This window comes from Pocillopora verrucosa, chromosome 3, assembly GCF_036669915.1.
Source record: "Pocillopora verrucosa isolate sample1 chromosome 3, ASM3666991v2, whole genome shotgun sequence".
Taxonomy (NCBI): Eukaryota; Metazoa; Cnidaria; class Anthozoa; order Scleractinia; family Pocilloporidae; genus Pocillopora; species Pocillopora verrucosa.
Genome location: NC_089314.1, coordinates 10,615,662 through 10,642,178, shown reverse-complemented (window position 1 = coordinate 10,642,178; position 26,517 = coordinate 10,615,662). Strand labels below are relative to the sequence as shown.

The following is a 26,517-nucleotide window of genomic DNA, read 5'->3' as shown; positions in this document are numbered from 1 at the left end:
GGTCTATCCACTACCATCTTACACATCACAGTTAACCAAGAGGGAACATCTTTCAGTAATGGTCAACTTCATTCCTGGGGCTTTTGGCTTAAAAATTGGAAGAAGATGAGAAAAGTCCTAGGAATGAGGTTGGTTACCCCACTTAAACTAAAGATTGCTTATGAAGTCCATTTGTCTAGGCAAGGGAGGTCCTGACATTGTCACATTCAAATTTCCAATTGCCAAAGCCTAATATTGTGCAAGGGAAACTCTTGCAATACAAGAGCCACAGGGAGGGCAGGAAGTAAGAATCAGCCCCTGTTAATTATAAAGGTCACAATGAATTCAAAGGCAACAATGAGTTGACTGGCAACAAAAGTTGACTGTTTAATCTATTAAAAAAGAATAGTTGAAGCCTTGTAATCTACTGACTTGTTAGGATACTAACACCATATGACAGTTCTACTATTATGCTTGCCTAGCTTATGGTAAGGATGGTAGGAATCTTCAAAATATATAGAGAGACAGGAAAACTGTGAAACCACAAGGCAAAGCTACAAGACAAGACACTCATAAATTTTTCTTCTCACAGGTTCCTAGCTCATTTTTCCATCTCATACCTAAAAAGACCCATTATGCCGACAGCAGTGTAAAGTTAAACACTATACATTACAATAGCTGATGTTGTACAACTTGTATTGGAAGAGTTGAGAAGTTATGAAATTATCAATCAAATGCCTGCAAGAAAGAGAGATAGAAAACCAATATGATGATCCATTTGTCAAGGAAACACAGGCTTGCAACCATGAAATCCATAGACATTGACATTCCTTTACAAGAGGGTTGTTTTAGAATCATTTTTGAAGAGTCAAATGTAGAATTTATTCTTACACAATGCTCTGTTCATAACAAAACTCTAAACATACAAACTCTAAACCTGCCCTTGATGGTAGGGTTACTATCCCAGAGGTGCCATTGAGACAAACTGTGCTCTCCAGAATTAAACTAGATCTCTTTTATTGGGGATGCTAAAAAAAAAAAAATTGTCTAAATCTGTACTCTCCAGGAAAAGAATACCCCTTTGCCAAAAACTCACCAATCTAAAGTTTCTTTCCTGTTCTTTTCTCCTTGTTTCACTGAGGCGAGAAATCTCTTCAACCTTTCTCTGAAGGATTCCTACAGGAAAAAGAAGCTTATTATGGGTAATTCATAACTTCCACCCAACACTTCAAAATGACTTTTGGCACCTGAGAAAGAAAAACTCTGGGAAAATACCATTAATTGATGAGTTACATAAAAATTAGTGTGTGTGAGTCAGTTGATTAACCATCAGTGAAGTGATTAAGTTTATCAATCAGTCAAACAGTAACTCAGTCAGAGAAAACAAAACTCAGTCCCTCACAAGAAAAAAAAAAGAATACAGGTCAGCAAGATCTAAACTAGTCTTTTTCTTTGTTCCAGGTAAATTACCATTACGATAATCCTTCACCAAAAAAAAAAAAACTAAAATGTATTTACCAAGCAGTGAGAGTAATGGTTGATTATAGCCTTTGAATTCAAGAATTTGAACTGCTCCCACCCACCCTCCTCTTAACATTAACTGCTAAGAAGGATGGTTCCTAATCTCTTTGTGGCTCACCTGAATTTTGATCTATCCACTGTAGTGAATTCATGTGTGCATTCAAAATCTTGGCAATCTGTGCGATCTAAACACAAACAAAGAGTCAAAAACCACAATAGAAGAGGGAGTGTAGAGACAAAACGCTGTTTTTGATTTTTGTTAAATTATTGTTTCTTTCAAAATTTCAACAATACCAATCAGCAATCACTTACAGGGTCATCTGAGTCCTGTTGCTGAGTATTTGCAGTATTAAGATGTTCAATGATTGATTTGAGATCTTGCACCATTTGCTTTAACTGTCCATCAACATCTTTAGCCAATTTGTACCTGATTGAGAAGAATTTGCACAGATCATGTTACAGGTAATGTTGTCACAAATTCATGCCAATCCTTCAGTGGCTGCCAAAGGCAAGTCACCAAGCTGCTGACTAAAGCCTCAAATTCAGTACTCCAATTTTTTTTCCAAACCATATCTGACAAACTGCCAGGTTTCATTCCAGTACATTTCATGAACTCCACCCCATCCATTCATAAAAACACTGTAAGTTGTTAATGAAAGTGATCCTCGCAGTAATGTGCACTACTTAGGCAGTAGTGAAAATAAGGCCTGAAAAAAATTCAGGCCTGTACGGGATTTGAACCCATGACCTCTGCGATACCGGTGCAGCGCTCTACTCTAGCGTCTAGCACTGCACCGGTATCGCAGAGGTCATGGGTTCAAATCCCGTACAGGCCTGAATTTTTTTCAGGCCTTATTTTCACTACTGCCTAAGTAGTGCACATTACTGCGAGGATCACTTTCATTAACGTCTTTATCTGCAGTTCAAATATATGACTTTCATATATTCTTAACCACTGTAAGTTGTGTTACATAATCAGCAATTCATTTGAGCTATCATTAATCCTATTCATTCCACCATTCACATCTTGTCATGTTTTGTCGCAATATAAATACTTGTTAATAAGTGTATATGGTCCCAACCGTGATATATGCAGAAATGCTACCAAATATATAAACTTGTGAGTTTAGTTCTAGATAGGATTATAACTTTGATTAGTGTGTGTATGAATAAAAAACTTTTGCAGAACCAAGTAGTTAACAAGTTATAAACTGTGTTCTACTAACGTGAAGTCCCTCTCCTTATCAGCCTGCTGGAGTTGCCTGCTGCCTGAGTTGCTTGAACTTACAGCATCTTCCAATGGCTTCAACATTTCCTCCAGTTCTTGTTGTTGGGCCATAATAAAGTCCAACTCTTGATCAAGTCTAACAATACATTTAATATTCTGGTGATTATTTCCAGAATTTGTGTTTACTTGTTACCTACTGGCTGAATAATGCTGTAGATACTTATCAATAATCACATTTTGGATATTACAGGTTAATAACCAGATACTTTGCATTGACTACTGACTGAATCCCTCTAAGGCTTGTTTTGAACCACTGCCTCTTCCAACTTATTCTCCATCAAACCCTTGAGATTTTAATGAGTTGTAAAGTGAAATTGGATCTTTGAAGCAAAGCTATAATATCCACGAGTTTCAATAAGTTTTCATCCTACAATCCTTTCAGAATGTAACTTTCATCAGTAAGAGGACATTTTCTGCTGGTTGTCCAATTAATGTGTGAAAACTACATACTCACTTCCTTAAAGTCTGCAATACCTCAGCCTTACAGACAGCATACTAGTAACAAGTGTTCTCACTTATTTAAGCACAACAGGTAAAAGAAATATTCAAACTGGTTGATCAATCCTTTTACTTGTTCAATTTTTAAGAATTCCAAGCAATTTTAGGCTGTAAAAAGAGATAACCAGTGCTACGTGCTGTAAATTTTACCAGTTACTGCTTGAAAAGGAGAACACCTTGCAGCTTACATTCTTTTGCCAATGTTTACCTTTTCTGTTCTGCTTTAACATTCTCCACACCAGCATTAAGCTCAGTGATCTAAAATGTCAGACACATAACATTTGAATACACAATCGTATCATTGTCATTTCAAGTTATGGTGTTCACCAGACAGACAATTACCCCACTAACATAACAAACCAATAGCTTGTGACATCTTTGCTAATTCCTCTTCATAGGATGCCCTCTTGACAGTTTGTTAAATGGACTAACAGTCAGACACTACGAGAATTAACTATCTCATCTGAGAAACACCATGATGACAACCCAGGGCTTAACCTGTTAAAAGCATCTAATTTTTCCCAATAGTATCACCCCTAAATCGAACATTAAGTTCATGAAAATAAAGGAAATGTTTGGAAACTCAAAAAGCTCTTGATTGTTAGACCAGATCTCCTTGCAAGCTCCATAGGAAATGTATAAAGAACAGTATGGAGAACTTGCATACCGATGTTAGGGTGTAAATGGCTAATGGCAGACTTTACCATTATGCTAACTGAAACATCTCTTTCACAGTCTGTTACATAGAGTTCTCGGAATTTAGAGTACTGTAGAGAGACCCATTTAAAGCAATGCTGTAGTAATCGCATCTCTTGTCTAATAGTTTTGTGAGATAAACTACTACAGTGTATGTGTATCATTTTCACCTTTTCTCCATTTTCCATAAGAAGCCTATCCCATGAATTCACTTGTGCTGCCTGATCCAAAAACGTTTTTTCATAGTCTGCTAGTTCCAAAGCCCACTAAAAAAAATTTCAATATATATATAAATTATATGAAAACGCAATTGAGATATCTGGTTTAAATTAGTGGGCAAACAGTAATCTACACCACCCTCATTAATATAAAAACAACCATTTCACTAGGAACTATTGACAAACAACCAGAACAAAATAGAACAAATGAAATAACTCTTTGTTTTAGAGGCTTGAGAATGAAACCTGAAAGCTTTCCTTTCTATACAAAAAAATTTTAACCAAAGGATACCTGTTGATGTTACAGTGAAATAATTATCTTTTGTCCTGCAGATGGAGATACAAGGCAAACTGATCCTTATAGGAAAACTAAAATTTAAAAAATTGTTGAAAGTGAAGCTTGGAAAAAATTCCAGCCTTTTAACCCTTTAAGTCCCACTAGTGACCCAGACAGAATTTCTCCTTACACTATCAATACAATATCAAGCAGACAAGTAATGAGAATAAAGAAAAATATCAATTAGGGGATTATTGGTTGATCCAACACCAAATTCTCCAAATTAGAATCATATGAATTGTATGGCAGACAGTAAGGAGAATTACTAATGAGATCTTGGGAGTTAAAGGGTTAAATGATTCAAACAGAAGCCTTTCAAGTTCTTATCACCATCTTCTTCCAGTTGGGCTACAATACTGCTTTTTGGAAGCAGAGAAAATTCTATAAAATTCTACAATCTCTGTAAAGGGATCTGATTGCAAAGAAATGAAATGCAACATAATTGAAACATAGTAATCTACCAAGGTTGAGTCCAGTATTTACCTTGTTAATGAGTTCTTCAAGCTGTTTATAAGTCAATTGTGGTACATTGCTAGGAGCTCCAGCTCCAGGTGCAGAGGAGCTATTGAGAAAATAATCATATTTCCTGACATCTAGTTAAAAAGTAAAACTAAATAAAGTGATTTAGGGGTTGGATAGAGTTCATTTAATTTTTTGTTGCAATCTTTCTCTCATAGCTATTTCACAGAAAAATTGTGCAGCTGCTGTGAAGCTAACAGTACTGCTTTTACAGTAAAAGGTTTGAACCCAGTGGTAACATGTAATAGTGTAGTTTGAACAACAGATCCAAACCAACCAATCACGACAGACCTACACCACTTGAGTCTTACAGCCAATAACATCACAGCAAAACTGACCAATCAATGTACACAAACCAGACTAAGTACATTCAACCGACAACAATCTTTCACTTGACTCTGATGATGACTTCCACACAGGTTGTAGAAATGTCAGTCACCACTACCAACAACAGTCCTTCTCAGGACTACACTCTTCTGGATGATCAAACTACACTAGTACTGCTTATATAGCACAGTCTCCTTAAAACTAACAAGAATTGAGAATTGAGAATCAAGGATCCAGGATCACTGAGAAAGAATTGAGGAAACAAGGAAGGAGAAGAGAGGATCGTAAAGCATGAAGAACTTTTTTGTAGATGAAAATATAAAAACTGCGCTGAAGACAGATGAGCTTATTACTTCCAAACACCACTGAAAAGTTACCAAGTTCCAAAATGACCTGAAAACTATCATTACCTGTTTGCTGGATAATGTATGGATATTATAGGGAGAATTTATATGTTAATCAATTCTGGAAGCTAAAGGGTTCAAAGATTGTTCCACATATTTAATATAAAAAACACATATTTAATATAAAAAACAGATCACTTTGGAATATTTGAGGAAACAAAAAAATATTCACCTTGCTGTGCTAGCTATGGTTCCAGGTGCTGAAGCCACTAAAAATATATACATAAAAAATTATATCAGAAATCAGAGTGTGTGAGTGAAAAATGTTACTTAAATGGACAATTATGTTGTTCTATAGCAAAAAGAATCTACTTCCAGTTTTGCATTTAGAAGTACGACTTTAAATGTCACATCTCTAGAGTGAACCCAAACACAATTATTAATCAATTAATGCATTGTCACAAAACTGACCTGTCGTTGTCGCAGTTGATAATGATGTTGTTTGCAGAGTGCTAAATTTTAGTCCTGATGGTCCGGATGCAGGTAACCCTGAAGCAGTCGTAACAGCAGTTGTGCCTATTCCTGAAAGCTTTGTACTCAGAGTGGGAACTGTGGAGACTGAACTGCTGGCTGTGCTAGGTGCTGCGGTTGTAGTTAATCCAAATGATGATCCTGAACTTGGTGTTGCTGAAGTACTTGTTGCAGATGGTAGATTGAAAGACAACCCAGTACTAACTGGGGCAGCTGCAGTGCCACCTAATTTGAGGTTGTTTCCAAGAGAAAATCCACCAGTGGTAGTTGCTGGGGCAGTAGCCCCAAGCGTAGGTAGAGTGCTAGGGTTACTAGTAGATGCTGTTGCAGTGACTGCCCCAAAAGACAGTCCTGACTGAGCAGAAGACACATTAACTCCAAGTGAAATACCCACAGTCGGAGTCGCTGTTGTGGGTGCTGTAGTTTTGTTTGTCCCCTGTGTAAGCCCTACTGGTGCTCCACCACCTGTTATCAGTCCACTTTGTTGAGTGTTTGGAGTGCCAAATGTCAAGCCCGAGGACTGACCAAAGCTGAACCCTGTGCTTGTAGCAACTGGTTTTCCAAAGGTAAGGCCCCCAGTTAATTGAGAGGAAGCAGCAGTGGATGTAGAACCCAGGGAGAGGCCTCCTGTTGCAGATGTGGTTGCTGGTGCAGGGCTGCTGAATGAAAAGCCTGATCCTGAAATGAAAGGACAAAATCAATATCCATTTTAAACCGTGATAACATATTTACGCTGAGTTGGAAAATACTTATACACATTTTACTCTATAAAACTTAAAAGAAGTGGAAAAGTAGAAAAGCCAGTTATGAAAAGAGAATGATTTTAATGACTAGGTTTAACAGAATTCCTGCTAGAACAAATTTTTCACAAGTACTCAACAAAATGTTATTATATCAATGTAATTCTTGAAGTGCAGTTGGAAATCCTTCTGTGAAAGAGGGCCAGGACTTCAAGCCATACTCAAGGCAAGCTTGGGAAATACATAACAAAACAGTTTTTTATTGAAATTTGGCTGTTGTAATATATTGTGATTTGTTTCTGTCTTGCAGATCAGTGATGTGCCTCTTCTCTTGCTTTAGAAATTTAGCAGTTTTCTTGTCAGTGATTAATCACTAAATCTTGTTCAACTTATTCTACCTAACAAATAGATTCCAAGTTGCCGTGCGTCTGTTCCTCTGTGATCTATTACTGAACAGATGCATGGCAACTTGGAATCTAGTTGTTTTATATAATACAGAATTAAAAAAAGTTTTAATGATGACGTCATCTATATGTCTGTCCTCCAATAGATCATAAGTGAGAACCAATCAGAATGCGTGCATAACTGAGCGTATTATATAATAGTTGTTATACCCCTACTTTCCAAGAAAAAAGCTTACCTGCTCCACCCAACCTAAACCGACCACTAGCTGCTTGACCAGAAGATGTGGCAGGTGTACCAAAGGAAATTCCAGTTGTTGAAGAAGAATTTAATGCAAACCCCCCAGGTTGTTGTGTTGTTGCTGCAGTTGCTGTTGGTGTACCAAACTGAAAACTGCTACTTGATTTTGTGCCAAAACTGAATCCCACTGGCTGAGATGTAGGTGTTCCACCCAGTGTGAAACCTCCTGTAGTGCTAGGTGTCTGACCAAAAGTAAGGCCTCCTGTGGCACCAGGTTTTATGGCTGATGGTGTGGTAGTTGAGCCAAACTGAAATCCTAGACAGAGAAAGACACAAGGAAACAGGCATTTTAAAAGGTTTTAAGTGACTGAGTGGATGGGCTGGACAGGGAAAGAATTCAGGATTGCTGCCCTAACATTATCCATACTTCCTCTAAGAGCCAAATTTTTCCTCTCCAGACAGACGTAAATCAGTCAATAAGAATATCATTGTACGATCATTGTATGTACAACTCGTTAAGTTTAAAAACTTAAATTTTTTTCCTTTTCGTCTCAATTATCCACCTCCTTAACAGAAAATCACAAAAAGTTGTTTCTCAGTAATAATTTCAATTGTTTCGAACCTCACACATATTTCTGCAAAACCCAAAAAGTCACCTTTTGAAGAATAAAATTTCAGCAAAATTTCCACTCAACGTGAGAACACTTTGAGTTTATGGGTGAGCCTTTACTTAATATAAAGCATTCGAATATTTATTCCGGTATATTTCACTAACTCTACTACCAAAGAAATAAGAACGAAATTTTTCTTATGTTACAAAAAAGTAGCATCATTCCAGAAGAATCGCCGCAAATTTCACCTGATTGTTGTGATGGTGCAGCAAAGGCGAACCCGCCAGACGAAGAAGTTGAACTCGAAGCGGCAGTACTTCCTGCGGGTGTACCAAAACTGAACCCTCCCGTATTCTGGCCAAGCTGAGGCGTAGCTCCAAATATGCCAACAGGCTTATTCTGCTGGTTTTGTTGACCGAACATTTCAATTTCCAGGACTGAAATTGTTTTTCTCTGTAGTTTACCTTAATCAGAGCACATTGCCCGCCATAACGGAAGTGGAAGCGCGGCTACTGAGCATGCAAGAGATGCCTGGCCTTTCCAGAGTAAGGGAGTGGGGTGGTGACAAGCCGCCGGTTCGCGAGGGCATAAATCCGAAATGGGTGGCAGAAGAAGAGATTTTGCTTCGTTTGAAAAGCTAAGGGATCTTTTTTTTGCTAGGAGGTCTGAAAGAAACTCGGGTTTTCTCAAGTTCATAAAAAAGATAGGAAAATGGTTCAGAAAACCTGGAACCTCAAACAAGGAAAAACAGTAGTAAACTAAGGCTAAGGAGAAACGGTCAGGAAATAAGATTTAAGCAGGAGCCCATTGAGCTCCTGATTTAAGGTAAAATTTGCGCTGAGAAATGGGGCTTGTAGTCTATAATTATCCTTTACGGGACTGTCTTTATTATCTCCTCAACAACAACAACTTTATTGTATCCTATATCAAGTTTTAGCAATGTATACAATTAAGATACGTCCATATCAATAAACTCAATCTAATGAACCTCGCTTACCAAATAAATGAGACAAATAATTGATTGACTATAATTAAGAGGGGGAAGTTCAGAGAGAGATCTAGAGTTTTTCATGGACTATTTCAGGAAAGAGACTACCCATGAATCATACTATTTGTCTTTCTTTTAAATTTGCTCTCTAAATGTTTTGTTCTGTCACTTCTTTCTACGTCTCAAGAAGCCGCTCGATTTAAATGGTATCGGCTGTTAGAAAGTCAAATATGTTAATTTTTTTGCGTTTCTTTTTTTAAACAGAGAACTAGTAGAACTTTCAACCTTTCGGTGGATACAACATTTACCTCAAGCCTACCAAATCAAACGCATCCCTCTTTTCTCCGCCTCTTTGTTAATTCATTTTGTTTTTGAAATTAGCCTAATGTAATTAGTGATTCCTCACATTTTTCCTGTTGCACGTGTAAAAAGATGCACGTAGGTCGGAAGGTGAATAGCCAGAAAACTGGAAGGAAAATTTAAGATATCGCTCTTTTTGATAATAGTTTATTGAGAATTTTTATTTTCACTTCTTAGGAAAAGAACTGGTTTTTTTTTTTAAAGTATCCTTGAAAGTTTGTCACTTGGGTAAAGTTAAATGATCCCCTACCTGCTTGATGAACATTGAAGTTGATCAATCGGAATTACAACAAGCTGATTTTTTCTTCCCACCTTTGTTGGTAAAATGTAACGAGCGCAAGTGACACACAGAAGAAAACGATAGATAGCATTCCTAAAACTCATCGATTCCATCATTTCTTTGTTTTTGACATTGATTGACAGCGTGAAAGCTGTAGTGCACGTGTTTTGCGGCAGTGTTGAATATTTGCAAACCGGCTTGTTTTTGTTCAGCTACTTAATCTGCATTTTAAGCAGGAATGATAATCTAACTTTTTCCAAATATTTCAGGAACTGTTAATTTTCTCGCGCGAGATTCATTACCACAAGAAATTGATACGACTGTGTTTGTTTCAAAGCAGAAATCGTAACTTTCCTAAACAAGCGACCTTTCTGACTCAACAGAAACAAGGGAAATACGTTTCCAATATCAAATCTGTTGCTAAGGAAGAATGGCTTACGTTTTAGCACTGAGAAAAGGCAAGAGTAGAAGAACAAAGAAAAAAATTTTGCTGAAGAATGGAGGAGGCTTGTCGGAGGGGTCAACGGTTGCAACACAGTGGCCGACCTTGCCTTGTCTACCATTTACGAGAGTGTTGAAAACTGACAGCTCAAAGAGCACAGCTTCTCAATCAACCTCCGGGTTACAAACGTGGTTGGACTCGTTTCCTGGTAAAGTCAAACAGAGCGAGAAAATCATATTTAAAAAGATTGACCAGGCTTGGCAAAGGAAAGATATAGATGAAATGTTTCAGCTGATAAAAGTACGTCACCTGTTCCTGTGCAGCTTGAAATTCTCATCAGTAAGAAAATGAACTTCTTTACTTAGTACGCGATTGAATGATTTTATGTTATTTTATAATTTTTATGTAGGAAAACGAATTCAGCGATGAAACCCAGAAGAAAGCTCTGCATTATTGGGACCAGGGACATTACTACCAGGAGGGTGAAAAGCGAAACAAAGCGCTCACCCCGTTAGCTCGTTTCAGAATCCGAGAGAGGTGAGTTAACAACAGAAAATCGATGAAATAACTCCGCTTCGCCGCAATCTTCTGGTTTTGAGAGTTGTAATAGCTTTGATCAATTTTGTAATAGCTTTGATCAATTTTGCTTGTAATCAGGTAGATGTCGACAGTTTCAGTAAGCTTTTAAATGGTGACAACCATTGGCGAAAAAGTTAAATAATGTCTGAAGAGTAGACATTTTGGCGTCCTTTTACTTGCGAAATCGCCTTTGAATGGTTCTGAAATAAGTTGACTTAAGCCAGTGTGCAGGGAAAAAAAGCAAAAACTTCCTTTTATTCATTTTTAAGATATCAGTGGCTGAGTTTCTGATTGACTGGGATTGACTGAGTACAGTAATGTAGGGTTTTCAAAATTTGGTTGTGTTCTTTCGGGTCTTCAGGTTTAAGTACATTAAACTCACTAAAAAGATACACGAACCGACATCCTAATTGGGAATCTTTCGAGGCTGAGCTATCTGCATTCTCTCGTGCTTTTACTGAAAAGAAAATCAGATTTCAGAGAACGAGAGCTGTGTAGCTTGAATCGATTAAAATCTGAATTTTTCTTGCTCTATCAAAAGCCTCAATCTGGGAAAATCGATGCTTAGCTTCGCAACGCTTTCTTTATTTCTATCAAAATCAAAAAACTACATCACGACAAAGTCTTCAAATTTCTTTCAATTTCATGTATTTCCTCAGCAAATTTATCAGAAATTTAACCGTTCAACCATTATCAAACAAAAATCCTTGCTGCCTTTGCGCGAATTATTCTTTAGATTTCTCTTGGGTCGGTCTCGACTTTTTGCGGGGACATAAGTTATACGTAAAAATTAATTTGTCTTGTAGAGTGTTTCCAAAATTCTTTGTCGCAGAAAGTTTTGTATGAATTTATATGAATTCTTCCCCACGAAACGATCGTGGCAAAAGGATAGAAAAATCTTATCTGAAAGGATAACGTATTACACTGGCAAACTTACGTTTGCAAACTTAAATTACATCAAATATTTCCTCTGTCTCTCAAAACTTTTGCCATCTCAGGTTTCTCCCACCGAAAAACATCTGCCCGAACGGAAGGAAAAAAGCGACTTTACCCAGGGAAGCCACTGCTAAGCTTCGTGCTTGGCTAGATGAAAACCCTCGTCCGTATCCGACGCGGGAAACTAAAGCTGCACTGGCCGATGACACAGGCCTTACGATCTTACAGGTATCTAACTTGAAAAAGATAACTCCTAAATAAGAAAAAAAAACAACAACTAAAAAACTCTTGGCACAAATTATGAGTATTGAGAACTTCAGGGGTTACATTATTCAGGATAACATGCGTGGGAATTTTGAGGACGTTCTGAAATGGTTCAGATAATTGACAAGAAAACATTTCATAGTTTTCTGTAGCGTAATTTTAAACAAGACTTTCCGGTATCAAATTCATTTGCTAGATCTGTTACGGTACTCTTGCACATTCAACTAGGTCAATACATGGTTTGCTAATACACGAAGGAGAATGCGGGGGAAAAGAATAACACAAAGAAAAGACGAAGTCAAGAGTAAGCACTTGTGGAACAGGTCAAGGTGAGTTTATCAACTAATCAGGTACAAATCTTGATTCTATTCTGACCGACGTACGTAACCCCCTTTTAGAGCCTTATCCACATGGAAGGAACTTTCAAAGTGGTGTCGAAAAAATAAACGAAGACTGTGTTTTTTGGCCAAATGTTGACGAAAATGCCTTTATGTTGTAGTCTGCCAGAGCCATGGCAAGTTCCCATCTTAACAACTACAATGGCGTCCACTCCAGGTACGGTCCCTCCGTGCGCTAGTTTTTGCACGTGTCCACCTCACGCCACTCAAATTCACGTGCCTACATCTTTAGGTAAGTCTAAAAATTTCAATACCCGGTTAAACTGAATTTCAAACGAACCGGCTATCATAGTTCCAAACTAGTAGTACTCAGTATTGTTCCCATGCGCTGCCAGCAGAACTAATGCATCAAATATTTCCGCGCTAAAGCGCGATTGGTATCGGTTGGAACTCGTAACTCGACGGAGTATACCCCGACTAAAATTAAAATATGGAAACAATAGATTCCATTTGGCGCGTATATATATATAATTAGGGTCAGATAAATTATGCTTGAAAATTGGAGCATTGTGCTATTGAGCGTCGTCTCTGAAAACATGGCATTGTGCCGAAAATCATGCTCAAGCAAAAGTTTTCGTTATGTTCAATCAGAAACATGTCATCTAGGGTATATGATTCTACCTCATATTTAACTAACTAAGATTTTAAGGCTTACCGAGGTTCAGAACACAAAATATGATCAAATTCCTGACGAACAAGCTAGAAAAGCAGGCTAACTGTTGACACAATGCAGGTTATAAAGTTTATCTCTCGTTGAACTGTAACAGCAAGGAGATCATTTTTAAGAAATTTAGTCGTTATGTCAGCATTATGCTTGATGCTCCAACTGTAGCATTATGCCTAGCATTATGCAGCATAAGTTATCTGTCCTATATACAAAAGCCTTCAATTGTTGGCAGACTTTATATGTTTCCGAAAGGCAAACTGTGAGCTTTGACCTTCAATTGTGGGCAACTATCAGAGCTTATTTTCGTTTCTTCGGTGTAATAAGAGTCGAACCGATGAATGAGCTTTCCCTTTTGATTTTCACAGGCTCAAATGTATCAGACTACTGGACAGAGATGACTTGTAACGCTGGCACTCTCACAGATTGGCCCGGAAGGTGATCATTAGAAGATTACACGAGCAACACATCAACTAACTATTACAATATACACGCGTCATTGACCTGCATGAGGTCAAGTTGCTTTTTCATTGGACAGTTTTCTTTTCTTGCTTTTTTTCGCATAAACTTAGCTGATATAAGGGTCTACAGCCCCCTTCCCCTCCCCAAAATAAGCGCAAAGAACCATGAGGAGGAATCAAACCAAAAGAATAATTCTGTGACCATAAGATTCCATAAAATAATTTTGTTTTGTTGTTTTATTTACACACGAGGTAAGTCACTCCGTTTTTCATCTTTTTTTTTCGCTGTTTTCGAAACTAGCCCTTGTGGTTACTGGGTTTCATTGCTGTAAAAATTACCCTCAGAATAACCGTTGAGTTACGATTACAATATTTATGAGCGCAAATCCCGCGCGAGTTAACGGAGGTGAAAAGCAAAGGATAAGCCAGTAAGAGTGCACCTTCAACGCTATCCACGGTTTTAGTATAAACTGATATCGGTTAATTAAAAAATCCAACGTGACACTTGTCGTATTCAGTTACACAGGAACTGTTGGTAACCAGTACCTAGCTCCACCTGTAGTTGCGCTTACACCGAATCTATGGGAACCTGAATTCCAGTGCCGAGGGCTCCACGCAGCCGCACAAATACTCATGGACATGGCAAGCAAGTGAACTGATGCGAGGCATCTTGACGTCAAATTTGAATCTGTGTGTGATTTTTTGAGTGATTCACTGCGTTTTGAAACCAAATTTGTTGATGCAGAAATTTATTTAGATAACGAATTTGGCGAGTTCCGGTTATAAAAGTTTTGTTGAGCTCATTTCTAATGAAACATCATTAATGTGATGGCAAAATTCAGTTAAAAATTTATGGGCTTAATGGCATTTCACAACTTTTAAATCACACTTTAGTGATACATGTTTGAATTTACAAACAAAATTTAAAAGTTGATCTTGAAGTATTTTTCGGCCGATCAGTGGTGTCATTGTAATTTCAAAAGTTTATAACTAATTTTGTACGGTTTAAGGATTTACTGACATATTAATGAAAATTCAAATCAACTTTGTGGCGTTTTGCAAAGGCTTTCATTAACTAAATAATGATTTGAATTGTGAGGATGTCACTACCCATGCAAGTTTTATGAAACAAATATAGCTGAAAATCAGATATATGTTACACTGCATCTCCTTTATTTGAATAGTAAATCTGCCAGAGATTTCTCAGTTTTAATGTTACAGTTTCATTGACCACGTGATTGCAAAGTTGACCATTGTTATCAAAGAGAAACTGAAGTATGAATTAAATAAATGTTTCCACAATTGATTTGCCTGTTTACACTCTGTAAAGAATATTTGATGAGGCACTCAATTTCAGCTTCATAAGTACTTATATTAATGGAAAATACTATATCAGACACATTCTCTTTTTCAAGGTAGGGGATAACAACAACTCCACAATCACGCACCTCCTCAGATTCATTTATTGTAAATTTTTACTGAGAAGTACACCAGCACTACAAATCCTGAAAACAATTCTGATCTGTTGGGAATATTTTTTTTGTACAAATGATGAGTTTTATCATAGTTATCCCAATATATTAGAAAAAAAAAAGACTACTACTAGTGACTACCACAAAACTAAAGTTAGCATTCACTCAGTCAGAGAATTCATTTTGTCTCCTGAAAAGACAAACATGAGTTTCATTAACAAGGACATAATTATAGCTTTCATAAAGTCACTTTCAAAAATGCCATGTTGGTGAATGTTTTAAATTTATCCAACAAGTAATTATGGTCCCCTTAAATGAGCTACATCTCAACATTTGAAGTATTTGTGCCATGGAAAAGCAACTAAGAACATCATTTTTTAAGCATACTTTTGAGAAAGATTAAGAAGAAACAACAGTATTTTCAAGAGTTGCACCAACTGTAACCATGTCCTATGTCGTCCAAGGGTCAGTGTGAGCGTACTTCTCCATAGGATTTGGCTGGATTTGCCTCTTTCCAGTAGCATCAATGACATTCTCCAAATCATAGAAAGAGTATTCATTGTATGAATAGTATTCCTTCACTTTGTATGTGCTTATGTCGCTGACCTCTTCTTTGTTTTCTGCCAACAAAAGGATTGTTATATGGAAATTATTCCCTAAAACAATAGACTAAAAAATATGAAAGTCTGGTTAAATCATAAAATCAGTCATTCAGCCAATAGGTATGTCAGTCAGCCAGTCAGTTGGCTGGTGAGTGTGTTAATTATTTGAGCAATCAATCAATAAGTTAGCTTTCTGTCTTTCAGTCAGTTAGTAAGTCAGCCAATCACTCAGTTGGTCTGTCAGAAAGTCAGTCAGTCAGTTAGTTTGTCAGGAAGTCAAGCAGTCTTTCACTGGATCAGGCAGTCACACAGTCTAACAGTCAGTCACACAGTCTAACAGGCAGTCTGAGAGGCAATCAATCAGTCAGTCTGCAAGTCAGTTAGTAAAAAGTAAATGAGATGGTCTCTCAGTCAGTCAGTAAGTCCACTAATCAATGAGTTCATTGCTCAGTCAGTCAGTCAGTCAATCAATAAATCAATCTCTCAGTCAGTTAGTTAATCAATCTAGGATTCGATAGCTTCATCAGTCAGTCAGTCAGTAAATTAACAAGTTAATTGCTCAGTCATTCAGTTGGCCAATCAATCAAATCAGTTAATTCATTAACTAATAAGTCCATCTGTGAGCCAGTCACTCATACAGTCTGTCAGCTGGTAAGCTAGTTAATAGACAATTGGTAAGAGGGACAGTCAGAGAGTGATTCGGTCAGTCCCACTAGGGTGGTCAGATAAACAGACAGAAAAACAGACTGGCAGACGAACAGTCAATCACCTGGCTCCTATACCAGCCACAGCTAGACTGGACGAAAGAAATTAGTAAACCAAGTTACTTTCTTGTGTTAAAGAATTTTCACACCTGTTGGTGAACTAGAACTGGCCGTGTTGACGGAATCGCCGTCATCAGATGCTGAGCTGCTGGATGTCAACCTCCACATTGCTGTTGGAATCCGCTGAAAAATAACAAAACGTAATTAGATAGAAGTAACTTGGTATTCATCACTACTGACGGTAGCCTAATATGAATTGTACTAATATACTCTATGTGCGGCATGTAAAAATAAAAGTACTTTGCGTTTATAAACGATGAAAACCACAGGAGAATAAATTATAACATAATATTGTCTTGCCAAAATAACTTTACTATCAGCTCAACCTCTTACCACGGCAAATTGTCGTAAATATCGAGGACTGATGTTCCTCGCCACGGCAGCCATCTTAGAAACCGGTATAAGCATGATTACGGGAGTGGACTGGAGTAATAACACGGAACCCAATCCCTTATCGGACAAACGAAAAATGGCGGACTGTCTTGCAGATTTTGAAAGTGTATAAAGTGCTTCTTTAATTTGACGCTTCCATGGCTGACGGATTTGGTGCAATTACGTGGTGGGGATTTAGCCCAGCTCTTGATCTGCAGGACAGATATCAGTGTAAGTTATGCTCCAGCTGATAATCATACGAATAAGGTTATCTCTTCTGCCCGGTTCCTGTTTATTTCTTAAAAATACGATTGGAGAATTAACTTTAAAAAACTTGATAATGACGACCAACAGAATTTTGTTTACTACACCAGGTCAGCTTGATACATGATCTTGAGTGGTCAAACTCGGAAAAAAAGAAAGGTTATTCTTTGTCAACTTGGTTCTGTTTTCAGGGTTGTCAAGGGGAAAAAATGGTGACAGTTTCTGTCCGTAGTTAATTCTATTTATATTTTTCTATCCCACAGCTTTAGCTTCCAAGATTAAAAATTTGAACATCTCAGAGTCAAATGGTGCCAACAAACGAGGTAAGTAGCAGTCTACGTTCAGGAGGCATGATGGAACTAGTTGTTTGGAATCTGTTGTTGTTATTCAGCACTTTATTTTTTAATTATTTAAACGATGCATTTTAAATTCTCATTATTCATTGTTATTGTTGTTGTTTCTTTTTCTTAACCTTAACATTAGTGTTCACTTTCTCTGCACTGATCTCTCGACATCTTTATGGTACTGGCAAGGAAAATTTTTTTAACAATCAGGAGCTTCCTAAATTGGTGATTGTTTCCTTAATTCTCTGGACCTTTATGTTTAATTTAAGGACGGTAATGTAAGGAGAAATAAGATGTCCGTCACCCCAAGGGGTTAAAGGGCCTAACCCTGCCAGAAGTGGTTAACACACAAGGTCATCTTAGTTATTAATTTCTCCAAAGTTTTGATTTTTTTTTGCTAGGAAAATGTAATATCCTTCTGATAGGAGCAGGTGATTGTCGACACATTCTAAAGACCATTGCACATACCTACAGACATGAGAGGAGAGAACTTTGTGTGAGTTTGATGATTTCTTCCATGTTTTGATCACAGAGAGATTATATTTCATTATCTGCTTGTAATTTCATCCGCAACTTAACTTTTGTGCTTGCATTTCAAGCATGAAAATCCTTTGAAGTTCAACATCCTAACCTCTTTCTATACCAATTGTTTTACTCAACAGATCTGTGTTGTTGAGAATAATCTTGAGATTTATGCAAGACATCTTTTGCTTTTGTCCATTGCACTGGAACCGAAAGAAAGACTTGGCTTGCAAGGTGAGCTGTGGATCACAATTTTGTTACAATATACAGTAGCCTGTTCTGAGCCCTTGGCTGTTGTGATAACTTAAAAGTTGACTGATGTGGAAAAATGTGAAATAGAGGAAACTGAGCTGGGGATTGAATTCTTCTGTCATGTTAGACTTGCCTGTTCTCATTTTCGTTTGTTTTTCTGATGGTTATTGATTAAAGTTGTGTCTGAATAGACAAAAATCTGTGACCTGTTACCTATTGTTTTACATTCAATACTGTTACTCATAATTCAAAGTTTGAAAATGAAATAAAAAGAGATTTTCAACATTGAAACTTCATGAGTTCTTCAAGAAGACTTCGTAGATGCTGAGATCAGAACAAATCTTTTGAGCCCCTCGATTTTCAACCAGGTACCATTAAGTTCTCTTCAAGGTTGATCAGAAAGGTACATTTAGTAAAAGAGTGTTTTTTCATGTACAGTTTTTGGAACTTCTGTAGCTGCAAAGTGATAACTTACTCTGTGGGATGGTATATATTGAGGCACTGAAATGCAGTTTTTTTTACCTTCTATTCAACTAATTGGTAGAAATATTTATATCCTTTTAAAGACTGTAACAATTTCCTTTTATTTTAGAAAAGACAGAGTTGTTTCTTGAGCTGTTTGGGAACAGTCTTGTGAGACCACAAGCCAGTGAGTACTTGCAGCAAAAGTCATCTGAATTTATCAGGTAACTATACTTTGCTTTGTTGGATCATAATGATGATTTAAATTCTCTTGAAATTAACTGAAAAGAAGCAATAGAAAAAACCTTAAAATATTTGCATAATATAATCCAAAGAAGAGTAACAACAAAATCATACAATTACATTGTGTTAGAGTTGTAAGCTGTTGGGTTTTACCGTATTTCTTTTCTTCCAGGATGGTCACGGATTCTGATTACCTTGAAGCTCACCTTCCAGTGTTCAACTTTTCACAGCTGAAGGTTGCTATCAAAATAATTTTATTCTATCTTAAGACTGTGATCATTAATTTTGAGTTGCTGTATGACAATACTGTAGACCCAAAAAGTGGTACTTTTCTCCTGTTAAATGTGGCTCTCTCGTATGCCACTAAACTTCCCATAATACCTCTGTTTTGGTGTTTCATGGCAGCCAACTTACTATTGCTGGTGGCCAGAAGAGAAAAATTTCAGCCTATGATCAACATTATGAGCACAGTCCACACCTGATATGACTCAGAGTAACTGAGACAAACCACAATCAAATCTGCTGGGTTTATGGCAGATTTTTGGTGAGATGCATCTGTATGGTGCTCAAAGCTCCTTTGCATTTTTTGTTCTCCTTACATTTAACAGTGAGGAATTTTTTTGTTCCTTTGTCCTTTGTTTGCAGAGGATTGTGTGCTCTTTATTTGGATAGATTTGATGAGAGTTACTTGCACTTTCAGAGAGAAATAATTTTCCAGACTCTACTGAGAGGAATTTTATATATTTTAGGCTTGGGAAATTTATTGGTGTTAATATTTTACTGTTAATTTATCTGCTGCAAGATCTTCTACTTTATTAAATGCAGAATGGTTACCTAAGTTAAAAAATTACTCTTAAGTCACTAACTAGTAAAAATATATGTGGTTGTAATGTAAAACATTTGTATTAAAACTATTTCTGATTATGTTGACTAGTTTAAAGAAAGAGATCAGCTGGAGAGCATATTTAAATTCTGGAGAAATTCAGATCCCAAAATATTTGACATCTGCAGACACTGGTAGGGTTTTGGCTGCAATTTCTTTTACATTTTTACTCTTTGATTTAGGGCGAAATATTGAATGAAAAAAACCTGCACAGCATCTGCTTTTGCATAATTACTGATAAATTTTCAATTGCTGTTGCTCCCTTTCCTCTTTGCCAGGCTTATGACAAAAAGAATAACAGCTCTCCATATTTGATGACCTAAACCATCTTTCTTATCCTGTTTTCTTAAAATGTTTTTGAAATTGCATATCCTAGCAGTAAAAAAAGGAAAATCATTTTTTCGAAGAAGAGGATGTGATTGGCTCATGTTGGAAAAATTACGTGTGTCATGCATGAATACAAAAGGATTTATCAAAGGATAGGGGAAGGAAGAGAAAATTGTCCTTTGGAAATATTTGAGAATATTTCAATATGTCCTGTGCTTGGCAAATGTGAACCTAGAAAATTACCTACTTTGCCAAAAAACTCTCTGTCGTTAATGTAGTGGTTGAGTATAGGACCCTGAAGTTGGAAGGTTTAAGATCTCTAATTGTTTCACCACTGTGGTGAAACAACAGACATTTTTCTGTTGAGTCATCAAGGATTGCGTCTCACTGAAATATAAAACTGAAAACAGATCTTATCTTATCATTCAACAGAAATGACAGTCATAACTCACTGAAAACAAAAGTTTTGCCATCCTCTGGATAATTTATTTCAATAGTACTTTCTCTCACATCATTTTATGATGATCTGTTGTTATTTAATGATTTTTTTGTGTAGGGATGAGAGGTTGAGGCAGTACCTCGCTGTTCGCTATGACTCCAGGGAGAATATTTATGACTGGGACTACAGTATGAAATTGTCCAAAAAGGTAAATTGAGTGACATTGCTAGCTGGGACAATTTGGTGGTTACTACTTTCACTGCACAATTCCTCTTTCCATGAGAGGAAAGTGTGTTTGGCTCGACTGTGCAATCATTGGTGCCATTGGCTTAATACCTGGATGTGTCGAATTTTCAGAAGTGCCTTTGAGGCTAAAACTGATGTCGCTAACTTTTGAGGCATTTTCTGCGTCAAGCAAAATTGCTTTGACTTTGTTTTTCTCGTAATTGGTCCAGACAACTTGCGCCATTCTCGCAACCAATCAGATTCAAAACTTAAAACCGATCGCAGCTAAGTCAATTGCGTTTTCCCGCGTTTCAGACAACCTGCTTGTTTCTTCTCTGAGTTCTCATTGGTACACGTGATATGGAACTTTTAATGGAAACATAAACAAGATAATCACTCACCAGAAAAAAATTTAAAATTACCTGGCCCAATTGGAACTCAAAGTAAAAACAAGTTAACTCCTCGGGAAGGGGAAAAGGGAAATTCATAATTTCTCAAGTGAGCGAGCCATCTAAATATATTGCTTCTTTTATATCGCTTTTAGGCATCAATTATCAATAGTCGTGAGTACAAGAGTTGGCGGGAACAGGGCGTAGCGTTTGAGTTACGAAGTGACTCCACTTATGAAGTTACCAACAGGACTTTGGCTTCTGGTATCATCATTAAAAAGGTATTTAAAAAAAGTGGAACACGAGCCATATATTTTGACGTCTTCTGTCATGAAATCCATTTGTTAAACAGACCCACAGCAACATAGAGTCGGTTTTCTTTATATGATAAAATGGTAAGTGTTGTTAATAGTGACGTCATCCAAGCGTCTTACCTCCAATAGTCATGAATAATAGCCAATGAAATGTGTGCATAATTCATGGTAATTTAAAAAATTTAAAGCGCACTTTTAATTCAACTAATTTATTCTTGTTTTCTCATGACTATATTCCCACCAATAACATAGTTCCATTTTCTGCGCCAAAAAAACCCACACACAACCCACAATTCCTCTAATCGCTCTGACGAAGGGCTAACGCTCGAAACGTCAGCCTTCAAAGTCTTTACGGTGTCAATTTACGTTTTCAACTCAGTTGTTAACACTAAATTACCTGCGAGGATCTTCTAATTTCATCTTTCCACCGCAGTGCAAATATGTGAATTTTCATATATCTAAATCTTCATTCACTCGGATGTTTATTTGTACCCAATTCATTGACCAGCTCCCAGTTGGCTTGTTAGCTCAATTGGTAGAGCGCTGCACCGGTATCGCAGAGGTCATGGGTTCAAATCCCGTACGGGCCTGAAATTTTTTTCAGGTCCTACTTACAACTACTAGTTTCAGTAGTGTTCTTAGCTGCGAGGATCTTCTAATTTCATCTTTCCACCGCAGTGCAAATATGTGAATTTTCATATATCTAAATCTTCATTCACTCGGATGTTTATTTGTACCCAATTCATTGACCAGCTCCCAGTTGGCTTGTTAGCTCAATTGGTAGAGCGCTGCACCGGTATCGCAGAGGTCATGGGTTCAAATCCCGTACGGGCCTGAAATTTTTTTCAGGTCCTACTTACAACTACTAGTTTCGGTAGTGTTCTTAGCTGCGAGGATCTTCTAATTTCAACTAAATTACCTGTTATACTGGCCCACCGACGCAGCACCACAATTTCTTTAGAAACTTACCCCCTTTATTCATTTGTGTATAATTCAGCTTATTATATATAAAATGCTACTTTCTTTCTTCGTGTGTCAGGATGGAGAGAGAGTTGCTCGCAGAGGTTACTGGGGAGACATAATCAACAGTCCATATTTAGCTTTTGGTACTGAAAGTGAAGAGGAATTTCTTTTTCAAACGTCGAATGGACAGCATGTTAGAGTAAGTGAACTTCTCGGGTCGCTTATATTTATGTGCCCATTTTACGTGGCTTTACAGAGACGTTTTCTCAGATTTTCTTGAAATCCTGAGGTCAAGGAATCGTGACCTGAAAACTACCCACAGGACCTTTCGGGGTTGTCGCGCAGACCCGGTAAACAGCTGAAGGTTGCGAATTCTTTTCTCGGTTAGTTTAGTTGAAGACGCTAAAATCTATGTAGATGATGTTTGATTTTTAAACGCGTTAGTTGAAGTTTCCTCGTACTTTGGTTCATTTACCGCGTGTCAAAAACGTCTGTGTTCGTCAATATCAATTGTAGAGTGTGACCCTTCGGCTTGTAACGGTCAGGCGATGAGGTTGAATGGTTACGTGTCGATAGAAAACGTTTCGACTGAGTGTCGTAAAACCAAACCTGAAGAAAATACAACGGTCTAAGAGAGATTTCGCAAAGAACCGATGAGACTCAAAGTTAAAACAAGGTCACTGCCTAAAGCGCGGGAAAACGTGGGTGACCAAGTCGCGATTGGTTTTAGTTTGCATCTGATTGGTTAGTGGGTGGCGCGAGTTTTCCTAACCAATCACAGAGCGAAGTAGATTAAAACTAATATAATACCAGATTACTTTAGGCACTCAGATTAAAGTTACCTGATCTTACCGCACCTTGGTTTGCTCGGTATGATTTAGTGCATCGTCATTGTTGCATTGCCATCTTCATAAACGTGGCTAATAGTAGGTCGGACCTTCGGATTTCGCATCCTGTCGCCCTACCACTGAGATTAGAGAACTTGATGGTGACTGCGGACATGAACTGCATCATATGCGACAAGCTTTCTGCATCCTGCAACGAATAGCAATCTGGAAAGCGTTGAATATGAAAAAAAAGAGGCAAATTTACCTAAATTTTTTACCTATGTGATGACCCGAAAAGACCCATACTTTGGGAAACTCGGCATGCTATGTTTCTAACTGTTTTTTTTTGTATCAGACAGCAACAAACGTCTCTGAATACAACATCACGGCTCTCATGCATGAAATATTAACAGGAGAAAAATATATCCCGCCAAAAATTGAGGATGAAAAGGAAAGAAAGAAAGAGATGGCTACTTTACAGGAAATTAGGGAAGAAGAGATTGAATCGGATCAAATGGGAAATACGAAAGACGGAGATACGCCAAAAGAAACTGTACATGCGACGCAAGGTGAATTACAGGACTTCCTATTACAGACCTCCTGTTCTTTTTGTTTTGGTTGTTTCGAGTTAGAATACTCCCCGAGCGTTTCGCAAAAACCCTGCTAAGCTACTGGTGACGAGCGCAAAAGGCAAGGGACCACTGCTCCTGACTCAGTCGGGAACAGTGGTCCAGTTGACTAGGAACTCGGAATGATTGTATTTTGTGATGGAGGGAAGGAAAACTGAAGGATTCAGAGAAAAAACTTCGACTGAGCAGGAATGCAAAACAGATAACAGACTCAACCTCCATGTGAGCCAGGTTCGCAAATCGAACCAAAGCAAAAGCGTTGAGAGGCAAGGGCTATATTCTGCACCAGTCCTGCTCCCCTATAAAACTCTGTAACTTATATTTCTTCTCATTTTACAGGGTACATGGAGTGTCCTGATGTCAAAGTCACTTTTCTGCCGCTGAATTGTGTTCCGGATCTCTCTAAGAAAAGCAAATACAACAAGCTATTTGACGTCATTTATTTTTCAAACAGGTATGTGATCACGGGATTAACTAAGAGTCACGTTTCAATATTATGGGCTAATTTTCACGCCATAAAAAATATTTTAAACTTGTAAAATACTTTTAAATATTGGCCCCGTGTGTGAGAGATAAACGTAGGATAGACGAAAATGAACCAAGGAAGAATGTAGAATTTCAGGATTGGAGAAGATTGAAATGGATTGTTAATAGTAGATTTGAAACTCTAGCCAAAACATCATTTCAACGTTCTGAAACTGCGACGTGGCTCTTGTAAGTAACAAGTGCGCCATCTTGTATGGTTACGCATACTCCGATAAGTTAGTGTGTGTATTTTTACTTTCAGTATGGTACACTTACTGACACCCGAGGTGAAAGAAATTTTTTCTGACGAAGCTGTTATTATCGCTGAAACAACTAAGTAAGTATGTTACATCAAAAGTTTTATAGTTATGAGTGACTTCAATGTATTAGAAGTAATGCTGTGTACCTTCCGTGTGCTTGTAGGTTCATGTTGGATCTTAAACCGGAACAAACGCAGGAATACATGAAAAAGATAACTTCAATGGCTGTGAGTGCTGGATGCAAGGTATGTTGAGAAAATATCAGGAAGACAAAAAGATAAAAGACTGCAGACTCAAGGCAGACCGACGCACAGGCAGACCGACAGCCAGACAGATATACCTCAGACGATGTGTGGACTGACGGACAGACAGAACGGAAGCCAGACGTACAGCAGACTATACATAGACTGAAACACAGACAGAGTTATGCAGTCAGTTAGACATACAGACTCAAGGTAGACCAACACTCAACAGACCTTGGGTATACGGACAGACAGACAGACAGACATTCGATCTATGCAAGGTGGACGGACACATAGACAGAGAGACATACAACAAACTCCATGTAGACGGACAGAAAGGCATGGGTCAGATTCTAGAAAAGCTACCAAACACATACATGGGTCAAACTCTATGCAGACTCACAGACTTATGCGCGAAAAACACAGAGCAGTTAGATAGACAGACCTACGCCAGACTCTTGGCAGACAGACAGGCGCAATTTTATCACTTGATTAGAAAGTCATCTTCCATTTCAAGATGCAAAATAGTATTCACCGTCTCCCATCCCCTCTCACGCCAATTCCTCGTATCGCGAGGAGCTATAGCTTGCTTAGTTTCCTCCCAGAGTACCACTCGAGTGAGAGTTTCAAACTTGCGTGACAAGAGACATTTCTGCGCGTGTTTATGTTTTTCATTTCATTACAGGCGGTAGACCACGCTGATGGAGAAAAAGACGCTCACGCCTTCTTCACTTTTCAAAGATAACCTTCACCGACTGAAGTCTTCTTGATTTAGAGACTTACCTAACTGGGCTCACGTTACACAGCATACTTTTTGTAATATTTGTTACGGCCTCCGGCTAGAGCTCTGAACGGGTCTGGCACTGATAACCTCATTTTTAGCGCTAGACCTCCACCACACCTCTTCCCGAGACCCTCACGCGTCTCAGATCTTCCTGCTGGCGGAGAAACGCATGTCCTGCAGCACGCAGGCTTGTTTTAAAGAGAATTGGGGCCAGAGGCCCACTGACTGCGTGAAACAGTGGTTTGGGTTATACCTCGTGTAAATAACTGGCCCTTAGTGTTTCTGCTGTGATACCGGATATTTCTATTTATTTTGCGGACAAGAACTGTAATAAAATTGGTAGAGTGTTTAGTTTTTTCCCGCATGCAAATTTTGCTGGATCATAGTTTAAAGAAGGATGATATTCCGCTGTCAAGTAGAATTGCAACTAGTCAATAAGATCTTAATAGTATACTTTGTTCGCTACTTTAAACATGGCACTCTCGCAGAAAGCGAAATTCACGAGTCGATTGAAAAAGATTTCCAGCCCGGGTAAAAAAGGGTCTCGACTCTAGAATCTTTCGACCTCTTGTGTCCATTGTATGTTCCCGCGCATTTGCAATAAACTGTTTTAAACTTGTTTTCAAATTTTGATAAGGTCAGAAGAAGGCCGAATTTCGGAAGTCAGATTCATAACAAATGGGAATCCTAGAATTTTAACTTTTAGAATCAAATCGAATTTGGAAATTTC

At 37.9% G+C, this 26,517-nt stretch overlaps 3 protein-coding genes across 3 annotated transcripts; 1 reads left to right on the top strand and 2 right to left on the bottom strand.

Annotated features, from left to right (window-relative positions):
• Nucleotides 1-341: 341 nt before the first annotated feature.
• On the bottom strand, nucleotides 342-8,746 carry LOC131797934 (nuclear pore glycoprotein p62). The gene is made up of 12 exons (XM_059115599.2): nucleotides 8,500-8,746; nucleotides 7,639-7,956; nucleotides 6,199-6,936; nucleotides 5,960-5,996; nucleotides 5,021-5,099; nucleotides 4,153-4,248; nucleotides 3,495-3,544; nucleotides 2,727-2,864; nucleotides 1,813-1,927; nucleotides 1,619-1,685; nucleotides 1,076-1,155; nucleotides 342-717 (listed from the first exon to the last, which is right to left on the bottom strand). The coding sequence occupies exons 1-12, from the start codon at nucleotides 8,672-8,674 to the stop codon at nucleotides 706-708; spliced, it is 1,905 nt and encodes a 634-aa protein (XP_058971582.2). The 5' UTR covers nucleotides 8,675-8,746; the 3' UTR covers nucleotides 342-705.
• Nucleotides 8,747-14,775: 6,029 nt separating this feature from the next.
• LOC131797965 (uncharacterized) lies at nucleotides 14,776-16,924 on the bottom strand. The gene is made up of 3 exons (XM_059115630.2): nucleotides 16,855-16,924; nucleotides 16,551-16,644; nucleotides 14,776-15,715 (listed from the first exon to the last, which is right to left on the bottom strand). Exons 1-3 carry the CDS (start codon nucleotides 16,906-16,908, stop codon nucleotides 15,546-15,548), a joined length of 318 nt encoding a protein of 105 aa, XP_058971613.1. The 5' UTR covers nucleotides 16,909-16,924; the 3' UTR covers nucleotides 14,776-15,545.
• A 59-nt stretch (nucleotides 16,925-16,983) lies between these two features.
• Nucleotides 16,984-26,394, top strand: LOC131797942 (dynein axonemal assembly factor 3). The gene is made up of 15 exons (XM_059115608.2): nucleotides 16,984-17,124; nucleotides 17,421-17,480; nucleotides 17,903-17,997; nucleotides 18,164-18,257; nucleotides 18,868-18,961; nucleotides 19,153-19,216; nucleotides 19,915-19,997; nucleotides 20,747-20,837; nucleotides 21,399-21,524; nucleotides 22,597-22,719; nucleotides 23,703-23,916; nucleotides 24,316-24,430; nucleotides 24,764-24,838; nucleotides 24,925-25,006; nucleotides 25,689-26,394. Exons 1-15 carry the CDS (start codon nucleotides 17,052-17,054, stop codon nucleotides 25,746-25,748), a joined length of 1,449 nt encoding a protein of 482 aa, XP_058971591.2. The 5' UTR covers nucleotides 16,984-17,051; the 3' UTR covers nucleotides 25,749-26,394.
• The last annotated feature ends 123 nt before the right edge of the window (nucleotides 26,395-26,517 follow it).

Excerpts from the sequence above, each read along its gene's own strand:
- LOC131797934 (XM_059115599.2), bottom strand. The coding sequence starts at position 8,674 with ATGTTCGGTCAACAAAACCAGCAGAATAAGCCTGTTGGCATATTTGGA. Across the intron at positions 7,957-8,499 it reads TGCACCATCACAACAATCAG|GATTTCAGTTTGGCTCAACT; the intron begins GTGAAATTTGCG and ends TTCTCTGTCTAG. Across the intron at positions 6,937-7,638 it reads GTTTAGGTTGGGTGGAGCAG|GATCAGGCTTTTCATTCAGC; the intron begins GTAAGCTTTTTT and ends CTTTCATTTCAG.
- LOC131797965 (XM_059115630.2), bottom strand. The coding sequence starts at position 16,908 with ATGGCTGCCGTGGCGAGGAACATCAGTCCTCGATATTTACGACAATTT. Across the intron at positions 16,645-16,854 it reads ATTTACGACAATTTGCCGTG|CGGATTCCAACAGCAATGTG; the intron begins GTAAGAGGTTGA and ends GTTATTTTTCAG. Across the intron at positions 15,716-16,550 it reads CAGTTCTAGTTCACCAACAG|AAAACAAAGAAGAGGTCAGC; the intron begins GTGTGAAAATTC and ends TTTTGTTGGCAG.
- LOC131797942 (XM_059115608.2), top strand. The coding sequence starts at position 17,052 with ATGGCTGACGGATTTGGTGCAATTACGTGGTGGGGATTTAGCCCAGCT. Across the intron at positions 22,720-23,702 it reads CGAATGGACAGCATGTTAGA|ACAGCAACAAACGTCTCTGA; the intron begins GTAAGTGAACTT and ends TTTTTGTATCAG. Across the intron at positions 23,917-24,315 it reads AACTGTACATGCGACGCAAG|GGTACATGGAGTGTCCTGAT; the intron begins GTGAATTACAGG and ends CTCATTTTACAG.